General features: G+C 48.2%; 1 protein-coding gene across 2 annotated transcripts in view; it reads left to right on the plus strand.

Annotated features, from left to right (window-relative positions):
* Positions 1-1,729: 1,729 nt before the first annotated feature.
* The window catches only part of LOC114498754 (histone-lysine N-methyltransferase PRDM9-like), a 29,965-nt gene continuing 19,554 nt past the window's right edge, over positions 1,730-12,140 (plus strand). The window contains exons 1-6 of one of the 2 annotated variants that reach the window (XM_036027616.1): positions 1,730-1,973; positions 2,371-2,474; positions 5,225-5,324; positions 5,521-5,792; positions 6,189-6,256; positions 7,386-7,579. In XM_036027616.1, coding sequence (XP_035883509.1) covers positions 1,910-1,973; positions 2,371-2,474; positions 5,225-5,324; positions 5,521-5,792; positions 6,189-6,256; positions 7,386-7,579 — 802 coding nt within the window. In that variant the 5' untranslated portion in view covers positions 1,730-1,909. Of the gene's footprint in view, positions 1,974-2,370; positions 2,475-5,224; positions 5,325-5,520; positions 5,793-6,188; positions 6,257-7,385; positions 7,580-9,691; positions 10,277-10,444; positions 11,329-12,140 lie in introns of those variants that run through there. The other variant, XM_036027615.1, reaches the window with a different exon arrangement.

Below are 12,140 nucleotides of genomic sequence, written 5' to 3' on the forward strand. Positions count from 1 at the left end.
GGATCGCAGCACTGATTGGCGGATTGATCCCACCTGGTTATCCAAGTAGGAACCTTGCCGCGCCCTCACTCCTCCCTACGCGGGAACCCATGGACTTGGACAGTCCGCTAAGGTGGGCAGCGCGGCAGGGGCCCCGGGAGACGGACCGGTAAGCGGGGAGCCCTGCCCTGTGGAACCCTCAGCCCGAGACCTTCCCAGTCCAGCCAGAGAGACCCCAGATGCCCTGCTCCCGAGGGGCCCGAACCCCTTCAGCACCGAGGGGCCGCGTCCGCTAACCCGGAGGACCCCCCGTCTCCTGACCCCCAACGCTCAGACCCCCAAACAGCCTGGAACCCCAGTTCCCCTCGGCTCGGGGCGCCCTTCCTGCAGCGCGCCCGCCCGGAAAGACCAAACCTCCCCAAACGCAGAGACCCCGAATGCCGTCGTCCTGGAAACCGACTCAGTGGAGGGGACCCGGAAGCCCCTCGTGAGACGCCCCAACCCCCCTCAGCCGCGGCGGCCTGACCCTCCCCCGCCCCCGGGACGCGGAGTGCCCTCCGCCCGGAAGACGCAGATCGAGTCCTGAGGGACCCCGGGCCTCTCAGCCCGAGAGACGGCGGTCTGCCTGCCGGACACTGCGCCTGCGCCTGCGCCTCGCGCGGGCTTCTCCGGACCCCGGGGGCGCCTGCGGGCCCTTCCCCGGGAGAAGCGCGTTTCCTGCGCCGCCTCAGGCCCGCCGGCTGACCGGGCCCCTCAGACGCCTGGGCCGCGGCCTCCGAGCCCGCGCTGAGGCGGGGGGAGGGGCGGGGACAGGCCCCCACCCCACCCCGCGAGCGGGTCTGCGGGCGCCTCCGTCTCGGCCCATCCAGCCCCTCCGTCCCCCTCTCTGGGCGCCCTGCCCTCGGGGAGAAAGGCCGCGCTGGGACGTGAAGAGGAACTCAGACGCGCTCACCAGCCCAGGTAGCGCGCAGGTGACCGGGCGACCCAGCAGGCGCTGGGCTGGCCCTGGCTCAGGGGGCCCCATCCGCCTGCAGCTCCCTCCTCCATGGACACGGATCAGGGGGAGTTTGCTCCTTCACGTCAGAGCGGGGCTGCGGCGGACAGTGCAGCGCCCACAGCCACTCGTTTCACTCTCCCGTCCCATCGGAGCCAGTCCCACGGGCTTCCTGGGCGTGTCCCTCCTCCCCGCTCTCTGCTCCAGGACAGAGGTTCTGTCTCTTCCCAGATCTCAAGGCCCCGCCACCGACTTTCCTGTGTCACCACCACAGGCGGGCCACCGAGCTCCAGGAGGGGGACCGTGAGGACTCGGATGAAGAACGGGCTCCGAGGCAGCTAGGTGAGCGGCAGGAGGAGCCAGCGCTGCCCTCCCCACTCGGACCTGGTTTGGGTCGGGCGGCATCTCAGGACGTAACCAGGGAACAGGTTTGCTGGTGCAGCGAACAAGCAAGATGCACAACAGTGTGTCGTACAGTGACGGGCTATTCCCGTCAACTTGCACGTGGGCAACGTAATCATCTGTATTTATAGATGCATTAGTAAGCAGTAAATGTGTAAGAACATATGAATGAACAAGAAATAACTAATTCAGAAGAGTCATCAGCACGAGAGAGGGAGGCAGGTCTGGCCGCCTAGGAGTGTCCCCACACCTGGCTGCCTGATGGCCTGCATGGAGACGGACGGGGAGCAGTGTTAACCGTGGTGATTTCGGGAGCTGCGGGGGAGGGCCAGGGTGGGAGGGGTTGGTCACTGTTTCATTTCCTGATGTGGGCTGTGGTGCCGTTCTGTCCAGTATCGTGAGTGTTCGGTGGGTGGGGTCGGTCCACTTTCATGGGTCTGGGGTCGAAACACAGCTGAAGTCAAGATGTGATCTTTAACGAGACTGGGATTCTGTTTCTGGGGTCGACAGACTGTGGGTGCTGACCAGAGTCTAATGACTAAGGAAGGGCGAGGGTGGCCAGTATGTGCCCAGGCGGGGAGGATACCAGAGAAAGGAGGCTGGGTGGTCCTGGTGCCCTCAGCCGGGACAAGGCCAGTGTGAATGAAGAAAACAGGACGGAGAAAGGGTTATGTTGAAGACATGGAGTTTCTGTGCAGTTACTTTTATTACATTTTTGTCAGGAGAGGCCAATTTATTCTTTAATAAATGTAATAGATGCTTTATGAACATAGGGTGAAGCATGGATGACACTTTGTCTATTTTTTTTCTCATTCTAACGCAATTAGTACATGGCCCCAATGGAACCATAGGCCTTAATGAACATCAGAAAACATTTTCCAGCCATCCTGGGATTGTTCTTGGACTACTCTCATTCAGACTTCTGTGCCCCTAATAAGAATATCCAGCTTTTGGAAACATTCCAACCAAAACACTGATTTCTCATCATCTTTCAGTCAAACCTTGGGTGGCCTTCAGAAGAGAACACAGTAAACACCAGAAGGTGAGTATTTCTCAAATCCTGTTGACAAGAAAGTTTTCCTCATGGATAGAAATGCAGGTAAGAGTAGAAAAATGCAGAAAATATCTTAGGAACTGCCACCTTCCTTTGCTGGTCTCTTAATACATTGTGCGACATTATCCTTTTTTTTTAACATTTATTTATCAAATTATTAGACAGGGGAATGGAGGGAGAAAGCAAGGGAGAGAAGCATGTGGGAGACACACATATATATCTTGTCTCTCACACGCCCACAACAGGGGGATCTGGTCCACAACCCAGGGATGTACTCTGACCAGAGTGGAACTGCTGACCTTTTGGTCTGCAGGCCAGTGCTCAATCCACTGAGCCACACCAGCCAGGACTCATCATCATCTTAATGGTTAACAACTACAGCAACAATAGTAACTACCATTTGTTTCATTATCACAGTGTTTCAGACTTTAAGAATTCTGTGTGAATAAACTCACTTAAACATTACAACAACTCGATGAGGTACGTACTATAACTGTCACCATTTCTGATTGAGGAAGTAACCTTTCAGAGATATAGAAAGGTTTGACTAGATGTCTAAGATCAGTGGTAGTGCAATCTAACCCATAGTTGCTTCTCTAAACCACTTACTAACTCACTGAAACTTGCATAGTTTTACCCTGGCCAACATGACTCGGTTGGGTGACGTGCTACAAAGCAAAAGATCACTCGGTTCATTCCTGGTCAGGGCGCATGCCTGGGTTGTGGGCCAGGTTCCCAGTTGGGATATGTGGGAGAGGCAAGTGATCAATGTTTCTCTCTCACGTCAATGTTTCCCTCTCTCTCTTTCTCCCTCCCTTCCTCTCTCTCAAGAAAATAAACAATCTTTTTTAAAAATTAGAAAAATAAACTTTCATAGTTTTCTCAAGTTTACATTGTCTTATCTATGTGTCATTACATCATTCATCTGACTGATGATTATAGTCGAAGTTCTTCTCTGCTGTGCTGAAGTGAGAGATGCATGAAGACCCTCTGACTGAGGACAGTGTACATTGTCTAGGCAGTTTGTACAATGGATGGTCCCAGATGAAGAGGAATGTAAAATCCCCAGGATCAGAGCCTCCCACTCTAAGCAAAGAAAGCATCTCCCACCCCTGAGGAGCTTCAGGTTTGATGATTGAGAAACAAAAAATAACAAAATGACTTAAGGACTTCATATAGGTTACATACTCTTCAGCAGAAACTTATCAGTCTGGAACTCATTTCAAATGCTGTTTCTTGTAAGGTGAAGTAACAGCTTCTTTCTCTTAGTACCAATGACCAATGAGGCCACTCTATCCTGTTTAGAATCATTTGTTCAGCCTTCCTACCTATGCGTTGTGAGCTCTTTGAGAGGCTGGTCCATACCTGAGCCTTCTCAGAGGTCACAGGCCCAGGTCAGGGCCCTTAGGGGCCCCCATATGTTTGCCAAATGAATGATTTCACAATTACAAATTAAACTAGAAGATGACTGATGAACGCTAAAGGTAATTTCAGTGAATTTTGAAATATGGAGAGAGCTAAGGGGTAAATTGATAGCAGGACTGTAATCTCACTTCATACTGTATTACACAATTCACAGAACACTTGTGAGCGTTATGTAATTGCATGTTCACTAGAACATTGAAAATTAGCATGTTATAGATCATGAAACTGAAAACAACTAGCTACTGATACAGCATTATTCAAACAGAATTGGTGGGAACCAGCTAATCTAAGTACAAATATTCTTTCTAAAGTATTTCAAATTTTATCACCATTTTATTTATTGTCTAGATGTTTCTGCCAACTATTTCTTTACTCTCTTCCAAATATCCTTCACTGTCAATACTGTAGACACAGTTTAAAGAAAAGATCCATAAGGCAAGAGTTATAATCTTGGATTCATTGGCCCTATCCCCTCTATATTCACACTCCTTAGGTATTTCCAAGGGTTGAAGTTTTAAAGGCATGCATGTAAAATGTATCATAAGCCTTAAAAATTTAAATACATGTTGTCTTTTAATATGTCACTCTTACATTGAAGGCAACATCCAGGGTGCCATTAAGCAATGAATATAGTTTGAAGGAATTGGCAGGAACAGCAAATTTGATGACTGCAAGTGACTCAGAGCATGCCCAGAAACCAGTGTCCTCTCCTGGAGAAGCATGTGCCTTTGGAAAGCACACTAGATGAAAATCAGGTTAAGAGAAAAAATTTGGAAACTTTCGTTCCTCTAAGTCCTGTGGAAGGGCTGATAAGTATGACCTAGGTATGTGGGGCAGACTTTGGGTAGGCCTGGATTTAAGCTGGGCTAAGCCGAGACTGAAGTTATCACTGGAGCTTTGGGAAATCCTATAAATTCTCTGAGCTCCTGAATGCTAATGTGTAAAGTGAAGACAAGGATACTTCACTCATATATTATTTGAAAATGTTAAATTAAATTTGAAACAGTTGACCCATGCAACTTGTCCAATAAATCCATCTGTGATAATAGCAACCACACTTTATTGGTGTTGTGTGCCGAGGCCTTTCCTCAATGCCTAACACACAAAGTGCACTCAGTAAATATGTTATGAATGATTAAAGGTTGGCAAGTAAACCTGGTAATAGGGAGATCTAGAAACTAAAATTGAATCAGTCATCTGTAGTTAGTGTGGAGTCTTAGTCTTCTGAATCAATAGTTGATGGAGTAAAATATCAGAGTATGCAAAAGGATGGGTAATAATTTGATGGGAGGAGATTGTGTTATCTGACAAAATGGGAACTAACACTTTAGACCCAACCAACCTCGCTCACCTGCCCTTCTCCAACTCAGATCAGGAGAAGGGAAATGGACGGGAAGATGTACAGCCTACGAAAAAGAAAGGGCCGTGTGTACCAAGAGGTCAATGAGCCCCAGGATGATGACTACCTTTGTAAGTGACCCTCACTAAGAAGTATATTCTACAATAATTTCATCTGGTCCTTTGGTCCCCAAATCATTCCTTTCCTCTAGTGACCTGGAGTACAGGATTGAGTCTCAATGATGTCAGTGATGGACTCCCTCTGAAGCTCTTTGTGTCCAGGAACATGCGCTATACCTTCCCTAACCCATGTTCCTCTCACCTGCAGATTGTGAGAAGTGTCAGAACTTCTTCATCGACAGCTGTGCGGTGCACGGACCCCCTACATTTGTGAAGGACACTGCAGTGGACAAGGGGCATCCCCACCACTCAGCCCTCACCCTGCCCCCTGGGTTGAGAATCGGGCCATCGGGCATCCCTGAGGCTGGGCTTGGAGTGTGGAATGAGGCAGCAGACTTGCCAGTGGGTCTGCTCTTTGGCCCTTATGAAGGACACATCACAGAAGATGAAGAGGCAGCCAAGAGCAGATACTCCTGGCTGGTGAGAACTATTTACCTCTACCACTGTCCTCTGGCTTCCCATACTCCTACTGAGGCTTGGAGGGAACGCGCCTCTTATGCGCTAGTCATGGAGGGGATAATGTGGTTAGCTCTGTGTACTGACTGGACTTTACATGAACACAGAGCTCCTGTCTAAGGATCAGAAGGTAAGCGGGAGCAAAGTGGTGCAGACACAAAAGAGTCCACATCCTGAACTGGACAGGTAGACTCAGATGTGTAGATGATGACTAAGAAAAATATCATGTGGTGACAACTGGCAGTTGAATCCCCATGCACGCTGGAAGAGCTTTAATGACAGTAGAGTAAAATAATTCTTCTGACTACTACCTCCCCACAAAAGAAATAAAAGGTCTTTAACTTCTTTTCTGACACACAGATCGCCAAAGCGAGAAACTGCTACGAGTATGTGGATGGAAAGGACAGATCCTGGGCCAACTGGATGAGGTGAGGTCAACAGGTCTCTGGGTGCCAGAGGGGACACTCATCCCCCCAAGCCCATAAATCTTTCCCTCTCATGCCTTGCTCAGTGCTCTCCCTTCATCCTTTTTTCTTCTTTTACTCTATATAGTGTTCTTTCATTTCAGGGGACATTTAGGAAAAAAGTATAACATATGTCCTCAAAATATAAAACTCTACTAGAAACAACTTGGGCTCTGGAAAGGACCTTGAAGAGCCTAGATTCCCCAGGGACACTGGATTACACTTTAATTTATCAAATGAACATTAATTAAGCACTGACTATATTCCAGTTTAGGTGAAGGAATACATTACTTACACAGATCACACAACCCATGTCCTTATGAAGGACTTCTTGCAGACAGACACAAAAAACACAATTACTTTTAGAAACATTTAACTATCATTTCCACGAGGCGCACAGTGTCGAGATACCACTAACCAAGTGTGGCCTAAACCTGTGAGGGCAGCACACCATTCCAGCCTCACTTCTAATTAGATTTGGGCTCTGAAACCTGCAGAGGAATGGTCATGGGCCCCTTTCCTGAGAGGGGCTCTCTTTTATGAGGGATAACAATGTGAATCAACTACTATTGTTCTGCTTTATTTTACTAAGACAAAAGGACCTCCAATTTTCTATGGTAAGCTTGGGCCAGGCAAGTGAATGGTACCCTAAATAAAGTGTAGGGGGGTTGGACAAAGGCCTCTCAAGAGAAACCAGATGTGGGCTGAGTACTGGAAAATTAGCTGATTTAGAAGCAGAGCCCTAGATCAAGCACCAGGTTCTGTGGTGTGAGACAACTTGATTTAGAGCTTGGGGAAGCCAGTGATCACTGGATATTATGGCCAGTCAGGGTGGGGGTTAAGTCTAGAACTGGTTTTTGGAAACAGGTATTAGGCAGGATTAGCACTGCAAGCAGGACTTGGAGGTAGAAATTCACATGACATGCTGACAAGAGGCTCAGACACTGAACAGAAGGTTCCCTGGGAGCATGAGGGGCAGTGGGCAACACCAGAGCCTGAGGGCGTTAAGAATCAGTGAGCAGCTGGACATGGATGTAACAGGTAGTGGGAACTCATCACTGGTTTTCTTTCCCTTCCTCTGCCTCAATCCCAGGTATGTGAACTGTGCCCGGGATGATGAAGAGCAGAACCTGGTGGCCTTTCAATACCACAGGCAGATTTTCTACCGAACCTGCCGGGTCATCAGGCCGGGCTGTGAGCTGCTGGTCTGGTTCGGGGACGAGTATGGCCAGGAGCTGGGCAGCAAGTGGGGCAGCAAGTGGAAGAGAGAGCTCGCAGCCAGGAGAGGTAGGCACCACTGTTCTTCAAAACAGAAAGAAAAGAGAGACTTCTCCATAGAAATATTCATGATCCAACTTTTAAATAGAGAAAAGTCCCTTCTAAAGTAACTAAAGTTTCAAATTAGATGCTTCAGAAATTCACAATTCATTCATATGCCTTTGACTCTTAGGCAAAATTTTTATACTTTATTTTTAAAATATTTCATGCCCAAAATACACAACCTTATATAATGCTAAAATGCTGAGAGGCAAAAAAGGAAAAGTCTTCAAGCACTAACCAGCTCTGTCACCAAGGCACTTTTTCTGATACTTTCATTCCTGTTTCTTAATTTTCCTCTATACTTCTAAATAAAATGTTTCTTCTTTATAGGCATTCTTTATTTTTTTTTTAAAGATTTTGCCCTGGCTGGTGTGGCTCAGAGGATTGAGAGTCAGCCTGTGAACCAACGGATCACCAGTTTGATTCCCATCGGGGCACATGGCTGGGTTTCAGGCCAGGTCCCCAGTAGAGGGCACATGAGAGGCAACCACACATGGATGTTTCTCTCCCTCTCACTCCCTTCCTCATTTTCTGAACATAAATCTTTTAAAAGAATATTTTATTTATTTTTACAGAGAGTGAAAAGGAGAGAGAAAAATAGTCAATGTGCAAGGGAAACAATCCGTTGTCTCTGGCACACCCCAACTGGCCCACAGCCCTAGCCATGTTCCCTGACTGGGAATCGAACTTGTAACCTTTCAGTTTGTGGGACAACACCCAGCCCACTGAGCTGCACCATTCAGGCAGAGCACATTTGTGCATCATTTCAGTGAATTATGTGAAGTCCTCCTACTCTGTGGCACACAGAGGACATGGAAATACAGATTACCATGAGGATAGAATCACTGCTCTTGAGGAGCTGACAGGTGAAGGAAGGAAACCCAGGCATATGTACTTGCATGTGCATAACACCACACAGTGGTTAGTGCTTTGATGAAAACTAGTCCAGGACAAGTGCCTAGGGATCAGTGTGAGGGGTGGTATAGTGTGGCAGGTGGTCTGGGAAGGGCTCCTCAGGAGATAACATTTACAAAAAATACCTGCAGGCAGAGGATCCCAGGCCTAGCGAGGACCTAGTTCAGGGAAGAAAAGAGGTGGGGCGTTGAATTGGCTGAGTGTCACTCAGGTCTCAGTCTCAGCACAGAGGGTAAGAACAGAGTTCAGATACTTACCCACGTGGACATGCAGTGCCGCTGGCCCAAGTTGAGACACTTGGGAGTTCCCTGAGTACAAGTGTGCAGTCGTCAGCTGTAGAGTGGTGTGTTCTCTGTTCTGATCATGCTTTGTTACTTTTTAGAAAATAAACCCCAGTAGGGAATCCCCTGAGATTACTTCATTTCCATGTGTGAGCACATGGTGGATTGGGCAGAAAGGAAGAGGAGTCAGGCATGATAAGTGTGGATGGAGAAATACTTTGAAATATAATTTCTTAGTGTATTTGAAATGGGCTAACATTGAATGAAATGAAGCATAAATATTTGGTGTGAGGCTTTAGGAAGGACATTTTTGGAGGGGAAGAGGGAGAAAGGGAAATGTCAATGCATGGTTTCCTCTCACACGCCCCCTACTAGGGACCTGGCCCACAACCCAGTCATGTGCCCTGACTGGGAATGGAACCTGCGACTCCTTGCTTCACAGGCTGGCACTCAACCCACTGAGCCACACAAGCAAGGGCAGGAAGGACATTTTATTTCATTGTTTTAGAAAACAGAGAAGCAATTCCTAGTTGGGGCTTCTGGTTTTCCTCTCTAACATGACTTAGAAGATACCTAAAAATGGAAAAGGTCACTGCAGTTCCATCCACCCAGGGAGTGAAGTGGCCTCTCATGCTCCTCATAAGTCCCTAGTCTGGGCAGTATTAGAAAAGACCCTTGATACGGGTTTTCTTGATTTCTGAAGAAGATGCACTGCATAAAAATAAAAAAGGAAAATAGATGACAAGTGGACACTTTGTGGGAGACAGAGCTTGTGTTGTCACCATAGTAAGAAGGATTCATGGGGCAGGTCTTACCAGGAAACTAATCATGGGGCCCAGGCATTTTCATCAACATCTGTCCTGACCAAACCTTTGTCTTTCAGCAAAACCAAAGCCAGACATGCATCCATGTCCTTCCTGCTCTCTGGCCTTCTCCAGTCAGAAATTCCTCAGCCAACATGTGAAAGTCAATCATCCCTCTCAGATTCTCCTGGGAACATCTGCAAGAAAACACCTCCAAGTAGGGGAACCCTGTCCAGAGGATCGGAATCAGCAGCAACAACATACTCGTACACCCAGCTGGAATGATAAAGCTGAAGGTCAAGAGGTCAAAGAGAGGTCAAAACCTTTGCTTAAAACAATCAGTCAGAGGAGAATCTCAAGACCCTTTTTCCAACCTTCCAAAGAACGAATGAGGAGCTCTAGTGGGCATGAGAGAATGATGGAGGGAGAGCCCCACAAAGACCAGAAAGAGAGTCCAGAGGACACAGGCAAGTTCTTTGGTAAAGTAGGAATGTCAAGAATTGTAACAAACAAGCATAGAGGGTGTGGGCAAGGCTTCAGTGATGGGTCACATCTCATCAGAGACCAGAGGACACACTCAGGGAAGAAGCCCTATGTTTGCAGGGAGTGTGGGCGAGGCTTTACACGGAAGTCACATCTTGTCACACACCAGAGGACACACTCAGGGGAGAAGCCCTATGTTTGCAGGGAGTGCGGGCGAGGCTTTACACAGCAGTCACATCTTGTCAGGCACCAGAGGACACACTCAGGGGAGAAACCCTATGTTTGCAGTGAGTGTGGGCGAGGGTTTGCATGCAAGTCAGGTCTCATCACACACCAGAAGATACACACAGGGGAGAAGCCCTATGTTTGCAGGGAGTGTGGGAGAGGCTTTGCATGCAAGTCAGGTCTCATCATGCACCAGAAGACACACTCAGGGGAGAAGCCCTATGTTTGCAGGGAGTGTGGGAGAGGCTTTACACAGAAATCAGTGCTCATCATACACCAGCGGACACACTCAGGGGAGAAGCCCTATGTTTGCAGGGAGTGTGGGAGAGGCTTTGCATGCAACTCACATCTCATCAGACACCAGAAGACACACTCAGGGGAGAAGCCCTATGTTTGCAGGGAGTGCAGACGAGGCTTTACACGCAAGTCAGTTCTCATCATACACCAGAGGACACACTCAGGGGAGAAGCCCTATGTTTGCAGGGAGTGTGGGAGAGGCTTTACACAGCAGTCAAATCTCATCACACACCAGAGGACACACTCAGGGGAGAAGCCCTATGTTTGCAGGGAGTGTGGGAGAGGCTTTACACGGAAGTCAGTTCTCATGATACACCAGAGGACACACTCAGGGGAGAAGCCCTATGTTTGCAGGGAGTGTGGGCGAAGCTTTACAAGGAAGTCAGTTCTCATCATACACCAGAGGACACACTCAGGGGAGAAGCCCTATGTTTGCAGGGAGTGCAGGCAAGGCTTTACATGCAAGTCAGGTCTTATCACACACCAGAGGATACACTCAGGGGAGAAGCTCTATGTTTGCAGGGAGTGTGGGAGAGGCTTTACACAGCACTCAAATCTCATCACACACCAGAGGACACACTCAGGGGAGAAGCCCTATGTTTGCAGGGAATGTGGGCGAGGCTTTTCACGGAAGTCAATTCTCATCACACACCAGAGGACACACTCAGGAGAAAGCCTATGTTTGCAGGTAACCTGAGTGAGTCATTAGCATTAAGTTGGATTATCAACAGCCACTAGGAGTCTAGGGCCCATTACTTTCCCTAAGATTCTAATTAGTACAGCAGTAACTGGTTAAACAAACCCTCCAGTTTCAGGACAAGAGATGACATTGACAAACAGTTCCATAAGTGTTATGGGAATGTCAGCACCAATCTCCTTCATGGGTTTTTGACATCTTATTCTGAACAGTTTTGTCTCCATATAAATATGAAGCCCACATCCCACATTCCCCCATCACTGAAAGCAGAGAGTTCGGGAAGAGCCACAAAGAACTCATCCTCTCAGCCACAGAAATTCAACCCCTACAAAATGGGGAAGTCTTGAGACAGTCTACTTGGGTCATTGCCCAGAGAGAGGAATTTGAGACAGACTCACCAGGGAAGGGAATTCCCCAGACTCCTAGGAGGGGTCCTTCTCCTAATAGGCTCCCTACCATCTTCTGTTGGCTTCCCTTGGCTCTTCTGGTTTCCTACAACCTCTGGAGCCTCAGAGGTGAATGGCAGCAAGGGATGTATGCTTGTGCATGGATGTGAGCCTGGCTCTGTCTGGGTACCTGGTCTTCCTCACTCTCCTTGCTGCCCCTTCAGGGTCAGCACTTCATGGTGCACAGCATACAGGTTCCACATCAGTACATAGTGGGTGTGATTCTGAGCTCTGTCTTCTCCAGCTGTGTGACCTAAGGCAAGATTCTCAACGTCTCTGCCTGTTTACTAGTCTGTACACTGGAAATGGGAACTCCAGCCTTTTTGACATTCAAAGTTGAGTCAGCACAGACAGAATCTGGCAAGAGGATCACTGAAATCA

Source organism: Phyllostomus discolor, chromosome 6 (genome assembly GCF_004126475.2).
Source record: "Phyllostomus discolor isolate MPI-MPIP mPhyDis1 chromosome 6, mPhyDis1.pri.v3, whole genome shotgun sequence".
In the NCBI taxonomy this organism is placed as follows: Eukaryota; Metazoa; Chordata; class Mammalia; order Chiroptera; family Phyllostomidae; genus Phyllostomus; species Phyllostomus discolor.